At 45.8% G+C, this 23,981-nt stretch overlaps 1 protein-coding gene across 2 annotated transcripts in view; it reads left to right on the top strand.

Annotated features, from left to right (window-relative positions):
- Positions 1 to 23,981, top strand: part of RTN1 (reticulon 1) — a 118,087-nt gene that overhangs the window by 79,151 nt on the left and 14,955 nt on the right. The window contains exon 1 of one of the 2 annotated variants that reach the window (XM_010391940.4): positions 22,076 to 22,491. The exons of the other annotated variant lie outside the window; for it this stretch is intronic. Within the exon in view, the coding sequence (XP_010390242.1) occupies positions 22,431 to 22,491 (61 nt within the window). The 5' untranslated portion in view covers positions 22,076 to 22,430. Of the gene's footprint in view, positions 1 to 22,075; positions 22,492 to 23,981 lie in introns of those variants that run through there. 2 annotated transcript variants of the gene reach the window in all.

Below are 23,981 nucleotides of genomic sequence, written 5' to 3'. Positions count from 1 at the left end.
CTCTGCAGAGGGGACAAGGAGAGCTGATACACAGTGGTGCTGACTCTGCAGCTCTTCCTGGAGTCCTGGTTTGGTGGGAGCATAGCAGGGTCTCCTCAGTGAGGAGCAGTCACTTAGAGGAGATGCCTGAACCCTGGAAAGGATCAGAACAAAGCAAAGACAGGGGATTTTTTTCCCCCCAGATAATGGTTTGGTTGGGCAGTGGCTGGGATCAGTGGTGATTACTGCAATAATCCCTCTCACAGTGAGCACCATGTACATACACCAGAGCATGACCTCGATATGACCTTCAGAAACATCTCAGTAAATCTCACCCCTTCATTCCACCACCTGTGTTATCCATAGCCTGAGTATTTGGCCTGCCTCACATCTAGCATCTCTTCCCTTCCTTGATTCTTGTCTCTGTGGGTGAAAATTACTCCCCATCTATTGGGTAAGGTCAAACTTTTAATGCATGTGTGTCAAAGCATCTTAAATGCGGCAACTGGATGCTCAGAGGGGCTTTTAAAATTGGGCATAGCTCTAACGTGGGAGGATCACGTCTTCTCCTGGGACTGCTGTCTACTCCACTGCCTGTGAGTGTTAAGTACTGAGCTATAAAAAATTATAGGCTTTATCCTTCCGTTTTTATGTATCTTCCCTTTCAGAGCAAGGGACAGCCTCTGAAGAGCTGTCATCAGTCTCAGCACTCAGACAGAAGCATACCTTTCTGACAGATATGATACAGAATGGTGTTTATGAAATCTTTCTGCCAGATCAAAATTACAGAGTGACCATCAGAAAAACAAACAAACAAACCCCAGAAAACTACTTGTTTAACTGTATGCAGGGACCTGATGGTTGTGTCAAGTGTTTAAGTATCAAGGCCACGAGTAGCAAAGTCCAGGCCAAGCACAGCAAGCTGGGGGAGGAGCTGTAGACAAATAGGAACCTGCTGACACGACGAATGGAGAGGAAAGATGTGTTATGTGCAAAGACTTGTCTCTGTGAGTCCACAGCTTGCTATATCCATATCCATATCCATGTGTATGTCCATGCCCCACCAAGCTGAGCACCCAAAGCTGGCTCAGTTCTGCTCCTGGGAAAGGCTGGAAGGAAACAACTGCTCTTTTCACGAGTGATTTTTCTGTAATTCAGGCACACCTCAAGTGCAGAATCGCTCATAGCTTAAACACATTTTAAAAGTCAAAATCTTGACGCAGAGTTCCTTTTGGTGTCTGCTGGTATCAGGGATCAGTGACTTAGCTTTCAGACACTGACAATCTGATGGTGGCCAGAGTTTGCAGATGCCTGGATGTAGGGATGCTTTGCCTAGATATTCCAGCAGATCTGAGATTTGTCATGGACAGAGAAATCCACCTCCTATGGGGATAGCAATGATAGATTTTCTGTGGCTGACACAATATAAGTAAGGGGGGGTTGTTTACTCCGGGCATAGAGAAACAGGGAAAAAAACAAACCCCAAGTCATAAATAATGAAGGAGAAAAATTATGCAACCTGCAAGTTTGGTTGTTTTTTTTTTTGTAAATTATATTAAAAAATCTTTCATAGAATCACAGAATGGTTTGGATTGGAAGGGATCTTAAAGATCATCTTGTTCCAACCTCCTGCCATGGGCAGGGACACTTTCCACTAGACCAGCTGGCCTTGAACACTTCCAGGGATGAGGCATCCATAACAATTCAAGGTTTTAGCTCAGAAGCTGCTTAGGGAAGTTTATGCAGTGGAATACAGATTAGGTGAAGGAAAAGTCAAAATATGTTTCTTTTGTTAAAACAGAATATTTTTCTTATTAGTGCAGTTTTCTCATAAATTTAGTGTTTTGCAGGGAACTTCTGGAATGCTTTGTTTTCTGATCTAGAAATGCTACTTCTGAAATTCTCTGCGAGCTGGGAATTATGTTTTTTTCACCAGTTTCATTGACTAATTCATTTGAAGAGTTTGGACTCGTTTCAGGTCAGATTTAAATTTAAGATTAAGCTCTTATGATACAAAATACACTTCTAGGTCTCAATGAGAGGTGGAATACAAATTCCCGAACCTGTTGGCTGTAATTCCTCAGATGTTCAGCAGAATAAGGACTTCCTTGGGTATTGCTATTTGTGTCTGGTAGATATCATGAGGTTAAAATTAATGTATTTGACTGTAGTGAAGGGTGGGTGTGTGATAGATTTCCATTAGGAATAAAACCTGGAGGTGGGTATTGATTTTCCTGGTGTTTTTCCTTAGCTTCTGAGAGTGCATTGCTGATTGGGACATAATAGCTATATTGACTGAAAAGGGGATTTATTTTTTTGTTTTCTTTGGGGAGCTGCTGAGTTCATGTCCGTTCAGAACAATATAGAAATTAAGGGTCATGAAATGATACAACAATCCAAAGGGCTTGAATTCCTGCCTGAAGGAAGCATCTCTTGTTCTTGTCACTTCGGCTCTTAATCTTACCTTGGTTACCACTTTTATTTGTTGTATTCCTCTGCAGTATAGTTTTTTCTAACTCTCTTGACCTTTACCCAACCTGGGCAATTTAGTCTGCTATTTTCTTTCACAGAGATATCATAAATATCCTCTTCCCCCTCTGGCTCTGAGAGCAGCTCAGTGGTTTCATGAGAACTGTAGCAGTGAGAGGTCATTCTGGTGTTTCATTTGTGTGTGAGGAATACAAACAAGTATGGAAAAAAACCCTAATGCCACAAGAAGACAGGTTGGTTTGGATGCCAATAATCTTCTGCCCCCACCACAGGTCTGCCAGATGCAAACCTGCCTGTGGTGGGGATATTTGAGGATGTCAGGGTTGCTTAAACCAGCTGTAGAAATGAAGGTGAAGGTTTGTCTTTTCTGTGGTGATGACCAGTTTCACATGTGCTCTGGGGCTGGGAGGCTCCAGCTGAGCCTCATTTGTGAAAATCTGGTATACAAAGCTCCTTGTGCTTCTGAAATAGGTGTTGCTCCACTCAAGATGACTGAGTGATTGTTTCCTGCATATTCAGGGCTTAGAAGACAAAAAACATGACTGATTTGCAGCTACCTTACACAGCAGTGGATCTGTTGTGGGAAAAAAGTCCTGCCAATTGGGTTGCTTTGGTGCCAGAGCCTCTGTTTTTGGGGTTCATCTTCCTTGCAGCTTCTACTTGACTCACTCTTTCGGTCTGTGCACTGAAAACCCTTTGATATCCCTTGCTCAGAGAAACCCTTTCCCAGCTGGTGCCACAAGATTTTATATGGAATCAATGATCTCTTCCAAAGATTTTGGCTGGTGTTGGAGTTTGCTTCACGAGTGCAGCTTCCTGACTCTGCAGAGTCTCCTGTAACCTGGGAACTGATTATGTCCATCTGGGTGCTGCCAATCCTCCAATATTTTCCTGCAACTCTCCCACATCACTGGAAAAGATGTACAAGATTTCTCCCAGTTCATATCAAAATAATCCACAACTTGGTTCATGAAAGTGCAAACTACAGTGAGAGGTGACTTCAGGAGTCTTGTAAGCTGGGGTAACTTGAGAGGCACTAAAAGGACACAGATAATCAGTATTACCTTTGCAAAAATCCGTGTCTTAGAAAGGGAGAAATAAGGCTTCCAAGGCAGCAAATGGAGCTTGCCTTAAGGATTTGTCATTTGACTATCCAGATTGCCAGGTAAAGTAGGACTCTCAGTAAAGACTATCCTTTTTCAAACTGGATCCTAAAGAATAATTTGCCAGGGGAAACAGCTTTTGATATTGCTACATCATCCATCTGGGATGAGAGCAGCATATTTCATTCAAATGAGAAAAATGTATTTTTTTAAATAGCTTCTTATCTTTTGAATAGAAGGTGCACTGAGACTGTGAAATTCAAGGGATGAAAGGAAGTCAGATTTCCAGGGCCTGGTACCACCATGGCCTGGCTGGTACAAGCTTTCTACCTTGCTTGGTGCTACTTGGGATCCACAGTGGTGTGAGACCAAAATCCAGCCTCTGACAATCCCAGAGACACTGTTTTCTGAGCAACTCACAAAAAAGCAGCCCAGGATCTCTGCTCACTCAGTGTGTGCTGTTGGCAGAGGCAGGCATTGCACAGACAGGCTTTTCTGCTCTCTTTTAGAAATAGAGACAGTTCCTTACAGAGGAGCGTGTGGGGGGTCCCTGCATACATCCTCATGAAATGCTGATAGCATCAACAAAACAAGGTCTGTATCTGAGCAACAAAAGAGGTAGGGGAGCCTGCAGAAAAGCCAGCAGAGATTAATAGTCAGGATTTCTGAAGGTTACTTTGTCAGCTAATGTAGCATTGAAACACTGAAACAGGAGCAGCTGTGCTTACTTGCTTAGGTTAAGTGCAAAGAATTGTTGTTCCAAAGAATTGGAAGTTACTTCCCAAAGTGAGAGAACAGGCTGTCTTCCCTGATTTTCTGGGTTTCCTGCACTGGAGCTTTGCTGCTGCTGTTGCTGCTGGAAAAACGGGGCCATGTTTCACTCTTAGCTGAAAGTGAAAGGCTTATTGCTCCAACCAGGGAGTGACAAAATGAGTGGGATTTAATAAAAGCTATAGTAGCAGTTGTGCCTTCTGAAATGAGCACTCACCTTACCTTTCATGTGCACAGACAATTATTGCAGCTGGATATCACACACTGACCCCACTACACGTGCACACCCTTTTGTCTTGAAAAGCTGCTGAAAAAGGACTGGTATTGGCTAATTTGTTGTATGATTGAGTAATTGATTTCCTGGGTGTGATGAATTGCTTTCACTGCAACAACATCAGGAACACACAACAAAACTGGGAAATGACCTCAGGTTTTTTCTGAATTCTGGTTTGTGAGATCATCCTTATTGCGTGGTTATTGAGCCCTACATCCATGTCTGTAAAGAAAATAGTGGGGTTTTCCATCATTAGCAGAAGCAGCAAGGCATCCAGCAGAATGATTAGCAGCACACCATTCCTATCAAAGAGGGAATTTCCATATATATAGTTATATTTCCATATAACTATGGCAGTGTGCTTTTTACTTATAGATCTTGCTCTTCCAGCGGCAATGAAGGGGAGATTATGTTGGAATGAAGTTTAAATGGAGAAATAGACCAAAGAACTGATCCTACTAAGAGCCGAAACGGCTTTGGCATGTGCTTAATGTTGCTGAATTATTCATTGAGCTGGCTGGGCAAAATGACATTGCAAAAGGAAATAAATGAGGGTGCTGGAGGAAAAATGCTGAAGGATGTGTTAGCCAAATGTCCCGCTGTCACAGAGCTCACAGGGAGTCGGGCAGTGATCCCACCCCCGAAGTGCCAGCGGCTGCCAGGTGCAAGCCTTTGGTAAAGGAGAGAGTGGATGTTTTGGCTGTGCACACCGGGGTGTCTTTGGTGATGTTTGTGGGTCCAGGTTAGCTCAGTTTGGGATGTGAGACCTTCCCTTTGAGGGGAGGCATTGCAAAGAGCAGGGAATGGCCAGCAGGCCTCTGCTTAGGGTCAGAGGCATTGATGGATCAACACGTAGAGCATGTAGAGCCATGCAGACTGAAAGATTAACCTTTGTCAGACACATCTGTCTGGGGAACATGCCATCTCTTACCCCTTTTAAAGGAGTCTTGCTTCCTTCTGTCCCTGCACTCCTTGTTAAGTTAAATCAGTGCCTTCCCTCAGTGCTTCCTCTCCAGGTGAGAGCCCCTTTTCCTGACCAATCTGGGCAGCTGTCTGCAGCTATTCCCCCTCTTCCCTCCACTTCAAATCCCACAGAAGGAGGCCAACAATGGCTCATCAAACTGTTCTGCATTACACCACTACATGTGAAGGAGGGGAGGGAACTGAAGCCTATTCCTTAGCATGGCTGGGATCTGGCACTTCTCAGGGACAGTCTGAGCAGGAGCATTGCCTTTGCAGTGTTCACTGCAGTACAACCCCACAGCAGCAGCTAAGAGGAGTGTCTGGATGAGCAGTGGTCACTTAGCTCATGCTGATGCTGCATGGAGGGGGGTTGAAAAGATCAATGTGATAACCATGGCCTCACAGGCCTGGCAGTGCTGTGGTTTGAATCCTGCCTAGGGAGTAGAATCATTTCCTGGCACCTCTGTGTCTGCTAAGAGTAGAAATGTTGTCTCAAACACTGTGTAAATATCTCTGTTACATATAGCTCTGCTCTCCTGGGTATTCTGCAAGGAAATATTCAGAGCACTTGGCTGCAGCTCCTGTTGTTGTTGCACTTGTTTGGAGATGCTGGCAGATGAGATTTTCAGGATTTATTCAGATGAGAGCTTTGTTTCTGCCCTGTGGGCAAGGCTGGAGTTCAGAGCTGCAGATTCTATTTGTGGAATTGAATCAGGCATAGACCCATGTCATACCTGTCTGTATAACCCTCTACCTAAGCCATCTCCTGCTTGCTCCCTGCTTGCTCAGGAGAGAGTTTCCAGTGCTGCTAAGTGGAGGTTTTGCAGAGAAAGCAAGGGCACAGTCGTGCAGCAGGGACACATGCAGCAGGAACTGCCTGGGCTTTTGCAAACCCAACATCAGCATGTCCAGCTGTGCTCAGCAGCTGCATCCAAATACCATATTCTTGATTTCTTTGGGCTCCTGCAGAGTCCAGTGCTCCAATGCTGCTTCCTGTTTCTGTAGCCAAAAGCAGATCAAGCCCCTGTGCCTTCCCCAGCAGACCCAAGGGTAAAACCATCCCATCCACTTCCAGCATTCCGTGATTGTGACTGTTGGGGTTTATCTCTATAGATGTCCCTGCTGGGTTGTGCCGTGGTGAACCCCGAGGTCCTGGTCCCCATTGCCCAGGGCCATCAGAAGGACACACAGCCCACCCAAACCTCTGCTTGGGTTTCCTTGGGGTCTCACATCCAGGTCCACCCAGGTGTGAGAGTCTGTCTCTGTTGTCTTATCTCAGGTAACCCCCCCGAAGGGAAACGGATTTGAAAAATCAAGTCTCCAAAGAAGCTTCTGCCACACACTTGGGTTTTGTGCAGTTTTTAAAAGCAGATTTAACTGTAGGGGTTTGAATCTTTCCAGAAAGGTGAGATTGCAACACACTTTCAGCTGTCATCCCCAAAGGATCTCACTTTTGCTGACCAAAGTGAAGAGTCTGTAAAATGCTGAGGCATTCCCTATGCATCCTTTTAGCATATTCTAACCCAAAATAGGAAGAGAGGGGATGTAAATATTTACTGGAATTGTGTACCAGAGAGCACCCAGGGATCTGCAGTTGGATAATCTGCATTGCAAGAGAAGTCAAGGGAATAGCAGATGACTTTGAAAGGCCGCACTGCTGGATATGTTTCTTAACATGCACAAATTGCTCCCTGATTTCTCAGGAAAAGAAAGCTCTGGGCTGATTATTGTTTTTAGATCTTATTTTAGATGTAGTGCCTGGAGACCCAGTCAAGATCAGGATCTTTTGCTAGCCAAGAAAAGAGCAAGCAGTAAGGTCCTTTCCTTGGAGAGCTTGCAGGACGAATTTCAGTGTGAGGAGAACTATTAAATGCAGAATTGCCACCATTTTGTGTTGTCTGGGGGGTCAGCCCTGCTTTGCCTGGTGCCTGCTCCTTTTTGTTTCAGTCCCCTCACAATGGTGTTACCCTCTGGGTGAAGTGGTGGGTAGAAGGGTGAGGAAGAGGGGAGACAAGCGAGGGGCCTGCTCTGCTTTGTTCCCAAACCTTTTCCCTACTTAGATGCATTTGAAAGGTGAGAATTGTCAAACTCATGTGTTAGTGAGTCACTACACACCTGACAATGCCAGTCAGCCCCGTGTACCCCACCAGCACCTGTCCCATCTCAGAGAGGAAGGATGAGGAAACGCGGCTAACATTTGCTTTGTAACACAGCCATACAGAAGTCTGAAGAGATGTGTCTCCTCCTTTTCAGGAACTGTTTTGGCCCATTGCTTGTAACTAACGTGAACATGAGACATTATCTGCAATCCCCACACTCCAGGTCTCTGATCAGTCTGATTCAAAGCTGCTCCCATTCCCATTTCATTTGAACTCAGCTTTAAATATAGCTCACGGAGAAGGATGCAGTGGGTTTGGTAGGAGATGAAGCAGAGCCAGTCCCTGTGATCACAAGACTCCTCCTGCCATGTACTATAAATGATACTTCTGCCGTGCATTAGAGGAATGGAAATACGCAAGGGCCGGAGGACCAAGTGGTCTGCTTTAATTATTCATCATTAGCAGTAGCTATTATTATTTAAGAGCCTGACATATTAACTGCTGGCCAGTTTCTTTCCTTGATTGCTACCATCCAGTGCCCTCCTCTTTTTGCTCTTGGGCCAAAGCAGAGCTCTTCTCCATCAAGCCAGCTCCAACCCTTTGCCATATCCTACTCATCCTGGACCTCTCCTCAAGGCTCTTGCTTGCAGTTATTCATACCAAGCCAGACAGTGCTTTGCTGCTGGTGTTAATCCCAAGTTTGTGCTGGGTTTCCCATCAATATCCCCGAGTCTGACTCAGATGCTTCATACAATACGTTCACGGGAACAGTTCCCACCGGCGGTGCCAGCACGCCTTACTATCATCCCCATTTCTCCCTGAGAGGCACAGGCCTTGTTTACTCCTCTTTTAATAACACAGATGGTTTTAATAGTTCTCTGCCTTCGCCCCCAGTTCTTTCTCCTTGTCTGTAGTCTGTTTAATGCTTCCTTCTAAGTGATGGCTTTGTCACTTAATCTCATTAAAACTTCTCTCCATTGAACTCCGTGAGCTGCTTATCAGACCGTAAGGCTAATCTCCCATTTGTAATTAATTTGTTCTGTGCCTCCTACAATTTGGCATCATTAGATAATGGCATCACCCTCAAGGTCACTGATACACAGCACGAGGTAAACATCCATGGCTCCAGCACTGGCCGTCCTGCTGGCCTCTTCCTTCCTCCTCCTCCCTTTGACACATGGCTTGCTTTTATTGACATGTTTCTCCCTTTCCCTCAGCCAGTTTCTGATGATGCTTCCTGTCCAGCCTGTGCTGCTGTGTGACTGCAGATCAGTATCTCAGGCTGTCTAGAGGAAAATGCTTTTCTGATATCTGCACCAGTTTTCTGCTCACCTTTCAGTTCCTTCCTACTTTGGTCCAGGAATTTAGTTGCGCTGTTCTTCCTTTGCCAAGTTACGTGTTTTTAAAACTTGCAGAACCTTTTCACAGAATCCTAGAATCACAGAATAGCTGGGTTTGGAAGGGACCTCAAAGATCTTACAGTTCCAACCCCCCTGCCATGGCCAGGGACACCTCCCACTTGACCAGGTTGCTCAAAGCCCCATTCAACTCCGATTTCAGCACTCCCAAGAATGTCCTCATGAGCTTGGAGTCAGGAAGAGGATACAGGAGCCTTTCACCTTCAGGCCTTTGTGCCCAGTGGACACTCAATGGCTCACTTATCAATAGCATAGGTAGAAACAAGCCACAAATCACTATTATAGTTTCATCAAATTATAATAATGCACAAATCATTATAATGATTTGGCATCCATATTTTTGAAAAAAAAGGAAAAATCCCAGACTATCACAGCTCATGGCACCAGCCAGTACTGCCAGGCAATTTTCACTGGTGAGATGAAGAATACTAAGCTCCAGCCAGAGATGAAAACCAACCCAGTGCACCCTCCCTTTCAGCAATGTGTTCTCAGGCTTCTAAAGGAAGAAGGATACCTTTTGCAGTACTCCCATTAGCTCACTGGGATTTGCTGGTATTGAGTTGTCTGAGACCTTTTCAGGCTCTGGAAATAGGGCCAGTCCTGGTACAAGCTCAATCTATTCATTTTCCCCAGTAGATTTATTTTCATCTCTCTTATTTCCCTGTTTAGATGTGGTTTCTAAGAAACTCAAATGGATTTGACCTATTCTTTCAATTTTTGCTGTTCTCTGCCTGAAAACAATCTACTAAACTTAAGTCCTAGATGCACACAGAGCTGTCATTAGATCATAGGTATTGTTATTCAATACAGTATTGACCACAGTATTCAGAAATTCAGCATTCAGGCAGCTACGGAGAACAGCTCCAAATCCATTGCACACAGAGCTGTGGGGAGGAAATCTTCCAAACACTAAAAAACTGAGGATTTTTTACTCACTGGAGTCTGCAACTCTGTTTTCTAATTGGCAGTTTTTCTAAGCATGCCTAATTTTTGCCTGATAGTCAAGAAAGGAAAAAAACCCAAACCTACTGGTGAGAGATTCTGCAGCCTTTTGGGACACGGCAGGCTGCTGTAAAAGAGATATATGTTTTTCTGAGGGGAGTAAATGCAGGAAGGACATTTTGCATTTGATCCTGTAATGGCTGCACGCAGATCAGCCGTGGTGCCTTGCTGGGAGCTGGCACAAGGCCACCAGGTAGATCCAGATCAAGAGCAGCTACGTTCAAGTCACCAAGTGCCTCATTTTGGCTAAGAGGCAGCTCTTACTTGGGGATAAATGGTAATTACTCCCAGTGAAATCTGCCTGGCTCAGCAGCAAGATGTATTTGAAACTGGCTTGCGAACTGTTAGGAACTGTGTGTTTTCTTTGGATGTGGTGATGCCTCAAGATGCTCATGTAAGGCCAGGAAAACATCATGGTTATAGACAGAAATAAGTTTATGCTCAAAGGACATGTTGATAAGACAAGTGACTGACTAACAGGCTGACTTCAGGAGACTCACTCCTGAGATCAGAACCAGGTTTGATCAACAGATAAATCTTTCCTTTTCCTTAACAATCTGTATTTCCTAAACCATCCTTGGTTTGGTCTCCCTGACTCCTCCAAACCATGCTGAAAACATGTTTTTAATCCGTTTATATAAATGCCTTTGTGTGCTGTGCTGCCATTCTCTGTGCTCATACAATCACTACACCAGTGTGACCAACAAAAGAACAAAAATCATTTTATTTGGTGCATACTCTGTTTCCTCTGAGAATGAGCCCAAGTTTGGTTTCATTCAGCTGTGATGTGCTTGAACCCCTGTCCCTAAAGAGAATGTTGCAGCATTAAATACCAGCTATCTACTATCAAAAGGGATGTTTAAAAATTCAGTTTTATTTTTAATGATCCATTTGTCTCTTCAGACTCGTGAGCAGGCAGTGAGATTGCTGTGATTTGCAGCCACAGGCTGCCCGTTTCCTCCTCTGCTTCCATGGAAACACATGTTGGATGAGGCAGAACCAGGCATAGACTTAAAGTACATGATTTCCAAACTATTTGCTTTTCCTTGCAAGGAGTCCTTTACCTCTTGTTTTTACAAAACTCTGTGTGAGGAGGAAAACCCCTTAGGGAGAGGCAGCTTTTTGAGGTGTCTGACTGGTGGTGATGCAGAGGTTTGGAAGTATCATCCCTAAGCATGTGAATGTGCTGCTCAGAGGTGAAGTGCATGACACAGGGCAGAGACAGTGGCTTTTGGAGCTGGTGTCACTCTGGCTGTGGCATTTGGGATCGGAAGAGTTTGGCTTTTATGTAAACTCCTTGCTTTACTTTCGTCTCCTCCCTGGAGAGGTGAAGATTGTACCTTCCTCTGCATTTCAGGACCCCAAAGACACCAAATTTGCATATGTAATAGCTCCATGTGTTCTTTGGGCAGCCCCTCTCCTCCCTGGATCATGGTAAAAAAGCAGATTATTTGCAGTTTGCTGGAAAAATGAGAGAGGGCTGGGGAAAGGGCAGCAGCTCACACAGACCTGAATGTCATAGCTTGGTACAGCTATTTGGGTGGCTGGTGTGTTTTGTATGGGGAATTGATTCAGAAAGAAAGAAATTGTAGGAGAAAATGGACTTGAAGTGACAGCCACCAGCTCTTCCTACACCTCCCATGCAGCAGCCTCTTATTAGAAGGGCTCTCACCCTGCAGGGATACCAGCTTGCTCTGCCACCCAATGCCAAGCTGGAATCTCACTGCCTTAGGAGCCAGATCCTGCTTTGGGAGCCAGACCCTGCTGTGGTGGCTGAGTTTGCAGGATCTGAGGCTCACCTCTGGCAGATAGACACCTGGTATTTTCTAGTTGTCTCCTGTTTGTCAGCAAGAGGGGAAAAAACCCTCTTAGATGTGGTGACTCTGATGAAACACTGAGGGAAACGAGTTGCTGAGTGCTACGTTTGCAGGGTGTCTTTCCTGCATGGAAATGAAGTGTATTTTATCTTCCATCACTTGCAAGGCATTCACATTTTGAAGGCTGCTCGTGTCTGTGGCAGCCCAAGCACAAAGCAGGGCAGACACCTTCTTTACAGAACAAACCCCAGGCTGTGCCCTTTCAGCTGCAGGAAAGGATGGAAGCCCCATCCCATCCTTGGCCTCTTAACAAAGCCCTGTCTCAGGCATCAAGAAGTAAATGTCACTCCATGCTGTCTGATGATTCCACAAGATTCACACTAATCAGAGCCCTTCATTAATTATTTATCTTCAGGGAAATGAGCCAAAGGGTTCTGACACTTTGGACGTACAAAGTAATTGCCACGTTTACTTCCCAGCTAATGGAGAGGCCAAAATAAATTGTACCGGGCTGAGTGGTTGTGTGTGTGTGGGTGAGGGCAGGGGCAGGACCTTCCTGTGATTCACGTGATTCCATCCATACCCCAGAGCCCACAGAGCTTCCCCATGTCCCAAAGGGCTCAGTGTTGTCCCCCTGCGTGGGCTGGACATGTCACCGCGCCCAGCCACGGCCATCTCCATCCTCCCCTCCATGCAGTCTGTCTCCCTGCATCACATCTCCGTCTCCCTTCTGCCCACTCCAGGGCTGCTCTGGCTCCTCCAGCCAATGAGGGGCTGCTGGTAGGTTTGCTCCCAGCTGCCAGAGCAGGACTGGACCCTGTGTTGGGAGCATTGCAGAGCCACATCCTGCACAGAGGGAGGGCTCTGCTCCCTCCCGGCTGCTGAACACGTGGTGACAAACCAGCAGCTCCCCCTGCTCCAGAGTTAAGTAGGTCTCTGCTGCAGGTTTGCAACCTGAGAAAAACAAACAAATGCAGAGCAGCGTGGCTATATTTATCTGAAATTTAGAAGCTGTAGTTCACAGGGAACTTTGATCACTTTAAATGTCAGGCAGTCTGGGAAAAGAATGAGGAAAAGAAAAAACCCAGTTAAAAAGAAAGTGTTTTGGAAAAGGTAAGAGCTGCTGCTGCTTCCAAAATGAAGGGGGCTCTTCTGGCCCCCAGTACTAATCATCCTAATCTTGAGGGCTGTCATCCCTCAGCTTCAAGCTGGGGGTACTCAGAGGCTGAGGTTTCCAAAGCCCAGCCCCACAGGTGCTGAGGACCAGCAGGACTCAGAGTCCTGCCCAGAATTCAGCAAGAGCTGGTCACATCTCCTGCACCTGTGAAAGAGGAGGTTCATCCAAAACAAAATATGACAATTGGGTTTTTTGGTTTGCAAACCAAAAAAAGATTGTGGTTTTCTTGAATTTATAATAATTTGAAATTAATGTCATGCCATAATGGTTTATCTCTGATTCATCTGCATGACATTAATTTTAAGTACTGGCATTTGAAATTCAAGAACCTCAGATGGGACACAGGGATATGGTGCTTAGGATCCCCCGGTGGATTTATTAAGAATGAACTAACTGATATAACACAATGAGGCATTTGGTGGTACCTGTCTCAGGGAGTTTCATCAAAGCCCCACGTACTTAAATATTTGCAAGGAGGGAAACACTTAAGGAAAGCAGTTCTGAAATCCCAGCAGACCTTTTGCGATGCTTGCCCAGACCTATTTTACTGTTCTCTTTGGAAATCACCCATTTCTGCAAAAGCCAAACCTGTTGCAAAGGAATTCACTATTCATGCAGAAAATGTAGTATGCTATCCTTCCACCTCACGCTGCTTATGTGCAGTGCTCTGGGATAACAGCTATTTCTGGATCTCTGCAAATCTGCACAGTTACCCTGAAATTCCTGATGCTTCTACCATATCCACATGCTATTATTGCAGCACAGTGGTTAAATGTGCTGTCAATAAGGAAAACACCTTCCCTTTTTCAGTTTTGTCCAGTGGACTTTCAAGCTACTTATTAATTGATAAATATGGAAAAATAGTTCTATTTTTTCATATAGGTATTCAAATTCACCCTATACCTTCTATTTTACTCACACTCATCCCAGGATAGAGAGCTATCAGTCCTTTTTGCAGAAGCAATCAGGAAAATGTGGCTTATGGTGTTTAACAATATCGTTGGGTAAATCTGAATTCCTCAGGCTTTTTCGTTTGGTTTTTCTAAATGTGAAATAGTTTTGCTGATCTATCTTTAATCCTTTGGCCTTGAAAATGGGAAATTAAATTGTCTTTTCTCAGATACTTGATGTCAGCATCCAAATCAGGACTCTCTCATCGTGTGCAGAGAGGGAGCGAGGTTATATGATATTCAAGTGCTCAGAGATAGGATCTGTTCTTCAGAGAGAAACCCATTTCCACAAATTCAGTGGATTCAACTCGGTCCTGCATTTTTTTCTTCTCGTTTTCCTCCTTTTGCATCTGTTTGCATAAGAGTACTAGTTTTAGGGATGACTGATCTTAAGTTGCTAATGAGCTGGCTCCAGGGTGTGGATTTTCATGGCATATTCTGTTGATTGGATGCTGGAAGCTTGCTTGACCTTGCTTATGGTATCTTCTGTAAGATATATACATATGATCTGTCCTGTCCTCTTCCCTCTCCCCCATGTGAGGGGATGTGCTGGGGCAGGGCCAGCCCCCCACTACTCAAACCATTTCTGCTTTTCTGTGTTGCTTGACTTCCAACCGATGTCCTAAAATGCCACACAAAACCATTTTCCCTGTTCATTTCCCCAGCAAACACAACTCTGACCACTTCTCAGCCAACACTTCGGGCACATCATTTCCTGATCTAATTCTTCTAATTGCCCTAGAGGCCCATAATAGCATTTAAAACTCAGAGTGCTGCTTTGCCATCCAAAGCATTTCTCCAGCCAGTGCCTACACAGAGTCTCAACAGAGCCCTGCCCTATTCTCTCCTTGCTTTCCCCTTCTCACAGCCTTGCACTGACACCCCTGCCTTATACACCAGTATTTTATGTCCTTCATTGCTCCTTTTGGGTTCTTTTCCCCCACTTTGTGCCATGCAGCAGTGTTGGCATTGCTGCAATAAGCAGCCACACTGCCTCCTCCATTGCTTTTGCAAGGACTGTAGGCAGTGTTTGCTCAGGACAGGAGCAGCTGCTTCTTTACCTCCCCCTGTCCGACCTGTCCTCCATTTCTCAGCCAGGATTTTCCCATGTTAACAGCCAGCTTCCCAGGCTGGGTATGACTGGAGCTGTCCCTTTGCAGAGAGCATCTTGGTACCCAGGTGTCTCTCCTCCACGGAGCAGGCGGTGTGGCTGCTGAATCCAGCAGTGTGTCAGTGATCTGTTGCTGTTTTCCAGGGAAAGCTGGGGTTGCCATGACAATTGTGTGCCGGCCCAAGCCGGTGCATGGCCACAGTATCCACATACCTCCATCACTAATGCTTTTCATCCTCCCTGCAGGGCGGGGTGGGGGATGCAAAGATGCCCATGGTGACTTGCTGGAAGCAGCTGTTCAGCATGGTGAGAAGCTCAGGCCCTTCTGGGTAGCACCCTTCCCTAAAGAAAATTATTTTTTGGGAGCATCTGGAGCTGGGGAAAGCAGCTTGATTTATATCAAGTCATTCTGCACCCTCTCCCCTGGCCTGAATTGGGCTGGCAGCAGGAGTGCCAGGTACAGGAGCAGTGAAGCCAGCAGAAATGCTGCAAACCACAGCTCATTCTCAAGCACCCCTGGCTGCTTATGAGCATCCCAACCCGAATTAAGGCCTTGTGGCACTGCTGCAAATGTAGCCTCAGTCTCCTGAGCCTCTGCCTGCAGGCTGTTGGTTTAATTTGCAGTCACATTTGCAAAATTTGTAGTTGCATTTTGCACTTGGGCAGAGCATCCCAGCCTCTGAATCAGCACCTGGAGATTCAAAACTTGGGTCTGGTCCCAGCAGAGCAGGAGCAAAGGGTGGCCTTGCAAGCTGGAAACAAAGCTTTGGCACTTTTGTGGGAACATTTTCCCTGGGGGGTTCACTAGAGCTGCCTGAGCTCAGGACCTGGATGTGCAGAGGAGCAAAGGGCAGGGCAGGACCTCTCCCTGGTGGCTTGTGGCACTGCCATGTGGCACAGCCTCATTTCCCCAGCTCAGGCACTGGGAACTAGACCTTGCTTCAAGAATTTGCTAAAAATTAGTCATCATCATCATCATCATCATCATCTCTTTGGGGCATGCTTGGCCAAAGAGGAGAGTCCTCTGTCCCCCTTACACAACACCAGGCAGGATTTCACCATTTCCAAGAGCAGTGCTATCCAAATTCATCTTTACAACCTTGCTTGATCTCCCCTGGTCCAAGAATGGCAGCCAGTAACACCAGCCTTGCAAGTTGTGTTGCAAAAATGAGCAAAGCTCCTTTGTTAGAGCTGCAGATGTTGTGCCTGGGTGCTGCAGAAACAAAGCTCAAAAAGCAGATGATGCCCCAAATTTAAATAGACCAAGCAGACCCAGAGACCTCAGAGAGATGATTCCCAAGGTCATGTAGGAAGCCTGTGGCAGATGTGGGGACTGAACAGAGATCTCCTGAGGCTCAGCCATGCTGTGGTCTCAGGACTGTCTTCTCTTTTGTCTTCCAGTACATTAGGAAGATCAGTTAATGAAATGGAATTAATAATGCCAGCTGCAGCACCAGCAATTCTGTAAGAGAGAAAAATTTCACAGCACAGGCTTAAAAACAGAAGGCATGAAAATAGGAATAAGCTGCAAGCACTTCCCTTTGTAATGGGGGAGTGCAGGAGGTCAGACAGAGTTTTAGGGTCTCTTCAGCTTTACAGATCAAATCTTAAAGAAAGAATGAAGATGTAGCAACTACCTCCCCCAGAGGAGAGAAACTCATGATTTTAAGGTTCCCAGCAACTGAAGAAAGTAGTCCCACTGGAAAGAATCAAAGGACTTTTCTAGGTCAATGGCAGGAATAGAGCCTTTATTTCTATGAACCTCACAGTTCAAAAATAACATTAAAGAACCAAGAGAAATTATCCACCTCTGAAGAACAAGGAATAAATCAAAACTGATTGTTATGTGTTAGTTGTGCTGCTGCCTGCAGTAATCAGGAAGCTCAAATGGCACCACAGGAGTCCTGGCCATCTCTGGGATGGCTGCTGAAGAAGGTTTGTGCCGTGTTCACTGAGGAACATCAGAGCTCAAAACCCAAAATTGTTGCTTAACAATAATGTTGAATCTAAGGAGTTCCCCCCAAAGGGCTCATTTACTAGGATTTGAGGAAAGGTCTCCTCATTCCCAGGGAAGGAAGCAAGCACCAAGCTTGTCTCACCTGGGTCTCTCACCCATTCATTTGGCTCGTGTCACTGGGTTGTTGCCAAAACTCTTATGGTAATAAGGTTTTATTATACAGTTACATATGGTTATTATACAGTTATATATGGTAATTTTACAGACCTCTTAAATAGCTGGGACTCTCGAACCTGGAGAAGAGAAGGGGAGACCTCAGAGCATCTTCCAGTGCCTAAAGGGGAGGGCAGGTTCAAGGCCAGGTTGGATGGGGCTCTGACCAACCTGGTCTAGTGGAAGATGTCCCTGTCCATGGCAGGGGTTGGGAACTGGATGATCCCTTCCAATTCACACTTCTGTGATTAGATATATCCATATATATCTGTATATAGATAAATACATCTATAATCTCAGCCTTTGAGCAAAGATGGATATGAAGAATAGTTTTGCTGAGCAGAAAGTGAAACAGAGACAGCAGAGCAGAAGCTTAGCACATCTCAAAATCACACTTCTTGTCCTTGTGAACAACCCAAATATTTTGACTGATGATTAAAAAAACCCCCTATAAATCCAGGCATTTCAAGACTTAAAAAGAAATCACAGGGAGGCTGGAACATTATGTGACATGCCAGGACATGGGGCTTCTTTTATTGAGATTGTTCAGCTTCAGACTTTAATTGTGCCAGTTTAAGACCATATTGTCTTTTTCACCAGCTTATTGATTCCTTTTGTGGTCTGAAGACCTGAGGAAAAAGGTAATTCATCCCTGCATTACATCTTCCAAGAGAAAGTAGCAAAGACCTGGGGCAAAAGACAGCAAGGACAGAGCTGCCGATGTGTTTCCTGTACTGTGAGAAGTGATGGACCTGAAATAGCTATCAGCATCTCCCAGCTCACGGCCTTGCCTTTTGAGCTGCCTCTGAGCGACTCTGCAGACCAGAAAATATGCAAGAATGAGCCCAAGACAGTGAAAAGGATGAGAGCAGGAGGCAGGATTTGGCCCATCCTTCTGCTATTGACAGCCTCCTCATGAAAATGTAATTGCTGGCTGCCCTTCCTTGGAGTGCTCAGGCAAAAATTCCCCGTTGCTCTTTAGAGCTTCGAGACATATTAATGCAACTTTTAAAATAGCATCCTCTCTATTTTTGTTGCTAATGCTAAGAACAAATTAGCTTAGAAAAAAACCCCAATGATCTCCCTTAATGCTATTGCTCTCCTAAAGTGCTAAGTGTCAGGATCTTTCAGCACCACTTCACAGATCTGGCGCTGCCCTCAATGTGTCCCACGGAGTGATGCAGGAAAACGCAATCGGTCCAAAGTGCCTTCAAAGTCACTGCACTCCAAACAGTGGTTTCAGCTCTTTGGATTTTTAATCATTAAATAATCTTTGAAACCAACTGAAACCAGCTGACTTCCACCCCTGCCCTCCAGCAGGATTGTTAAGGGACAGCCCTGAAGTTTAGTTCCTGTGGTAGAACAGTGGGGGTTACTGAGCTCTTATGGACAGTTATGTCCATTCAAGTGTATTTATCTAAAAAGCCTTAAACTTTGCTAACTCTGACCTCATCAGAGCTCATCAGCGGTGCACAGGTGGGTTGGGTCACTGTGGAAGCTGGAGGACCTTTGTAGGGAGGCAAGGTAAGGCTGGAGCACCCGTCCTGCTGCAGGATTTCCTGTGTCCCTGTAAGGAGCACAACCCTGCTGGCCACACACCATGGCAGGGTGCCCCTGTCCTCTGCTGAGCTACAGTCTGTACCCATTTGGCCATCTAGATGTGGGTGCCCCATCCCTGGAATTGTTCAAGGCCAGATTGGATGGGGCTTTGAGAAACTTTGTCTAGTGGATGGCATCCCTGCCCATGGACAAAGGGTTTGGAACTAGGTGACCTTTAAGGTCCCTTCCAGCCCAAATCCTTCTATGATTCTGTGATTCTGTGATCTCTATTGGAGTTGGAGGGAGGGCAAGAAACGAGGCAGACAGCAATACCCTACTTTTGTGTTCACTTGGCCAGTGGTTTCCTGCAATGATCCCATGGGTAACTATTTTACTGAGTCCTTACCACCCACATCCTACATACACAGGTCAGTATCTCCAGCAGAGATACCTCACAGGCAAGTGGTGATGAGCCCCCTCGGCCTGTGGCTGTGCCATCAACACTGAGCTTCATGTGACCTCACTAACACATCTTAAGATCTGTAATAATTTCAGTAACATCCACAGTAGGAGGCTTCCAATGGACAGTGCTCTGAAGGGAAGCAAATTCCACATACTACTTTTCATCCTGCTTCTATTTGTGATCACAGAAAAGCTCTCCTCCACCACTGAACTTTCCTGCAGCTCGTGCCAAGATCTCTGTGCATGTCTCACTGTTTTAAGATCCAGGCAGTGCAATGTTTATTTGTGCCATCCAGCCTGCTCAGTAGAGGTTGAGTTGGTGGTCCTGGTTTAGCTCTGTGGCAAAGAACCAGTCCTTAACTGCAGGATTGATGGTCAAGTGCTTAGACCTACGTCTGGCTCACTACTTACTGAATGCATATTTTAAAATCTCATTGTGGAAATGCATTTTTTATCAATGGCCATTTTAGTCCTGGATCTACTCAGCGCTGATTGAGATTTTGTGCAATTTCTGTAGTCACACACAGAGTTGCTTCTGTCCCCCACCTGCCTCAGGTCCTGGGACAAGTGAGTGCACACTGGAAGCTCTTTTTAGCCCATGTGCATTTTCTAAGTGTGTTCATCTCACTGTTCCAGTTCAGTTCTGTTTCTGACACAAATGCAGTGTTCTTGTTACTGCTGGTAAAGCGATGGGTTCTGGTGCCTGTGGATTAAAATAGTTCTGGAAGTAGTGTGGGAGAGTCCAATCACATGGGCCAGGTCTGAAGAGACACTTTTCCTAAAGGGAGTAAGAATTTAAACAGGAAGCCTGATGGTGTGATTCATTTTGGTAGCCTGGAAGAGGAAATGGATACTTGAAGTCTGAGGCAAGAAAAATTCTCACCAACAATAAAGGCAAGGAGAAATCATTATTGGAATAGTAAATGTACAGGGACCATTCTTCTGTCCAAGGGGAATTTGTCCTTTATACTTGACTGAAAAATGTGGGTTATAGCGAGACCAAACAGAGATATTTTACCTTCTCACTGCTGTGTTGCTGGTGGTACGTGCCCAGCAGCCATGAATTTCACCTATGCACTATGTTTGGGGTGTCTGTGGCTATTCCAGGGACAAGGATGTAGAAGTTTTATTTGAATTATGTCTCTGTTTTATACACACTGCTTGTAAATACTTCATATTATGGCTTGGTGCTGGAAACCCTATGGCAGAGCTGTGAAGAGTTTGCAGGGCAAAATGTATCAATAGGGATATTTCCTGCTCTTGCAGAGGGTCTAAACCAATGAGTCCATGCTTAAGAAATCCTCCCTTGCCGAACTCTTTCTTCCTTTTTTTTTTTTTTTTTAAACAAAGGCAGGGAGAACACAAAACCCAGATTTGTAACATTGTAGATGGTTTAATCTTACTGTATACAATGACAGTTGAAGCCAGTTCTGCCCCAATTAGTTAATTATTTCCCCATTAGGGGAATAAAGGTGCTGGGTTCAAGCCTAAGCAAGTGTTTTAGGGGATCTCAGGGATGGTTTAGGAACATGAACAGTAGCTGTTGGCCTCTGTATTCTCAGCAGAGTTTCCTAGGTAAAGAGTAAAATAATACTATCTCCTTAAATTTTGGCTTTCTTCTGTAAGATGAGTTACCTGAGGGCAGGATAAGTGACTACTCCCAGTTGGAGGAGATATCTCTTAACTCAGGTATTAAAGATCTTTTCTTTTTGCAGCCAAAAGAGCAGAGGGGCTCAAACTCTATTCCCCATGCTGATGGGTACATGACCCACTGTGTCTGTGTTGGTGTCTATTTCCACATAAAAAACCAAAATTCAGTAAAACACAGCTAAAGTGAAGTTATTTAATGAACTGTCACGATCTAAAGGTTTAAATCCAGCTTCAGAGCTGACAGGTCCCCAGCTGGGGTCATTCTGCCCAAAATGACTGGACATAGTCTGGTACACTGTATCTCAGGTCACTCTCCAGTGAAATGGGGTGACTTTTTGGGGAGTTTCTTAATAATACTAGCCACCCCAAAATCTGAAAATGTGAACAGGTTGAGTGGCAAAGGGTTTTGTTTCCCAATGTCTGCCAAGTGTGACCATTGCATGGTTATGATGTCTCTGCAAGGCTATTCATAATAGTTTATTGGTGGGGAAACTGAGGCACAGGCCGTGTCCTGCTGGTGCAGGAGTGTTGGGGCCCATGTTAAAATTCAGCTATTAGTGGGCCTTTCACAAATTGTCCTGTATTCCTGGACTCTTACACCTCAAATCCTGGTTCATGCAGCATTTTGGGCAGCGAGAGGAGGCAGCATTTGTTCCCTGCACACCCAAACCTGGGTGCAACTGGGATTCCTCAGCACCCTGGTGTGGCAGGGCTTGGCACGGGGGGGCCACACGGGTCACCCCGTGCCCGCAGGGTTTTGAAAAAAAAAAGTAGCAAAATAGGGGCTGCTGTGTAGGGCTTGGATCCTGACCTTGTTTTTTTCCTGCCTGCTCCCCGACCCCACCCAGCTGGGCAGAGGAGAGGGAGGCATCAAAACCCGGAGGGGTTGTGTGAAATTTGGCCTTCACAAAAAAAAACAAAACAAAACAAAAAAAACCAAACCAAAACACAAAATCAAAACAAAAACAAACCAAAAAAAAGGGGACAAGAAAAAAAGAAAAAAACACCAGATTCCATCACTGTCAAGAAATTTCTGGAACACGAGCAGTCACAACCGTACAGACACATAGCAAACACTGCTCACCCCTCATCACCCCCCCCCTCTACCCACACCCAATTTGGTTTTATTTCTTTGCCATCAGGTTGCCTTAACCATTTCCATGGCTTAGGAGGCTAAGCCGCCCGAGCGCAAGCTTTTGATTTGAAAAGGGACTGCATCCCCTTTTCAAAGGAGCCTGCTCCCTAGGGCAACCACATCACACTGCTGATTTGCTGCAGTGGAGACCGCAGCGCGTACAATATGCCCTCCCCCTCCGCCTGTGCTGCTTACAGCATCAGTCCGGAGCCGAGCGGGGAGACGGGAGCGATACCCACTAACCCACCCATGCTCGGGAATGCCTGACTGGTAACGCAGTGCCTCCGACGAAAGGACCGGCAATCCCTCAGCTCTCCGAGATGCAAGCCAGTGCCGATTCCACCAAGATGGACTGTCTTTGGAGCAACTGGAAATGTCAGGGTATTATATCTATTCTAGTGTTGCATGCTAGGAGGACTGCATGGCAGAGGAGGCAAAGGCAGGATCCATCCATTTTTGCATTGTTCACCTGTGGGCCTTTGCATGCTGTTTCCTCTCCCTCCCCGCGAAGCTTTTCTTTGGGGGTAATTTAAGAAAGAAAGATTAAAAGCCCTTATTTCTGTTCTTGGCATGCATTTTCTCCCATCCCCAGGTGTCTCACCCTGAAAGCATCCAGGATACAGGTCCTCCCTTCCCACCTTACAGCTCATTCCCAAAGCATCCGCCCTTGCCGTTAGCGGCGTCATTCCTCATCCTCGACTCTCTCCGTCGGGATATCGCTGGCATGATTTCCTACCTTTCGGGCTTTAGGGAAGCCGGGTGACGGTGCATTGGTGCCCGCTGGGGCTGGCGAGGGTTGGAGGTGGCGGCGTTGGGCTCCTGGGTGCCTCCTGCCCACGGACACACCCAGAGCCAGGCTTAGCCTTGTGTCACACAAAGAAAACGCAGCTTCGGCAAGGAGGGCGACAGCGCCGGGGCACCGCGGGATGGCCCCCCGCTTCCTACTTTGCTCTAGGATTGCTTAAAAAAAAACCCAAAAAACCCTTTCATTATGCTCCTGAGCACTCGTTCGGGGGTAAAATATTGCGGTGGTGTTGTCTCGCTGCCGCGTAGGCGAAGGGAACAATGGCATCTCCCTTTTGGGCTGATTTTCAGCATATTTTGAGCGGGTCGGTGTCTGCGCTGGGTGGGGCTGGCCACCTTCCCGGGTGCCTTGGACAGCTTTTCAGCCATTTTTAGTCGGCTTCACACTTCCCCGCCAGCATCCAGCCTTTGTTTTGATAAAAGACAGTCTCTGTGACGCTGCTCGGTGGGCAGATTAGAGGGAGAAAAGCTAGCGGCTGATCCTGCCAGGCGGGCTGGGGCTGCTTCGGGCAGGCTTTGTTTGGATGTATTTTTTAATTTTAAGGTGCATGTTTACGCTGAATAGTCAGTTCATGATGCTGATGCTCACAGCAGGGTCCCTGGGAGAGAGATTACTCCATAGCATCATCTCATTAAAGGGTCCAGGATGCTTGCAGACATAGTTTGATAAACGCAGCTCGATGTAACAGAAGCTGGAAAACCTTCCTAAAGTGCTTTTTGGGGAGGGGTGGGGATGGGAAGACCTTTCAGACTCTTGTCTTTAGGGGGCTTGATATTTTTGCAATCTCAATTCAGCATCTAATTGTATTTAGGAACTGAAGTTTTTTTAAGGAAGATGAGTAGCTGGAAAGTAAACAGATGCACCTGTTAAATGCCAGGCTCCAGCAGCTCCGGCTTTCCACACCGAAATGAAAGGCAAGGGTTTTCCCTACGTTTGTGGGATCCATTCAGCTTATATAGGAGAGTTATGAACTAACTTCAGGGTCTTTTCATCTGAGCTTTGCAGATAAACTTCCTTGTAGGGTGGGGTTTGGGTTTGGGTTTTTCTTTAAAAATGCTCAATATTT

The sequence above is a fragment of the Corvus cornix genome, chromosome 5 (assembly GCF_000738735.6).
Source record: "Corvus cornix cornix isolate S_Up_H32 chromosome 5, ASM73873v5, whole genome shotgun sequence".
In the NCBI taxonomy this organism is placed as follows: domain Eukaryota; kingdom Metazoa; phylum Chordata; class Aves; order Passeriformes; family Corvidae; genus Corvus; species Corvus cornix.
Note: the sequence above shows the minus strand (reverse complement) of the source record. Positions and strands in the feature narration are given on the sequence as shown.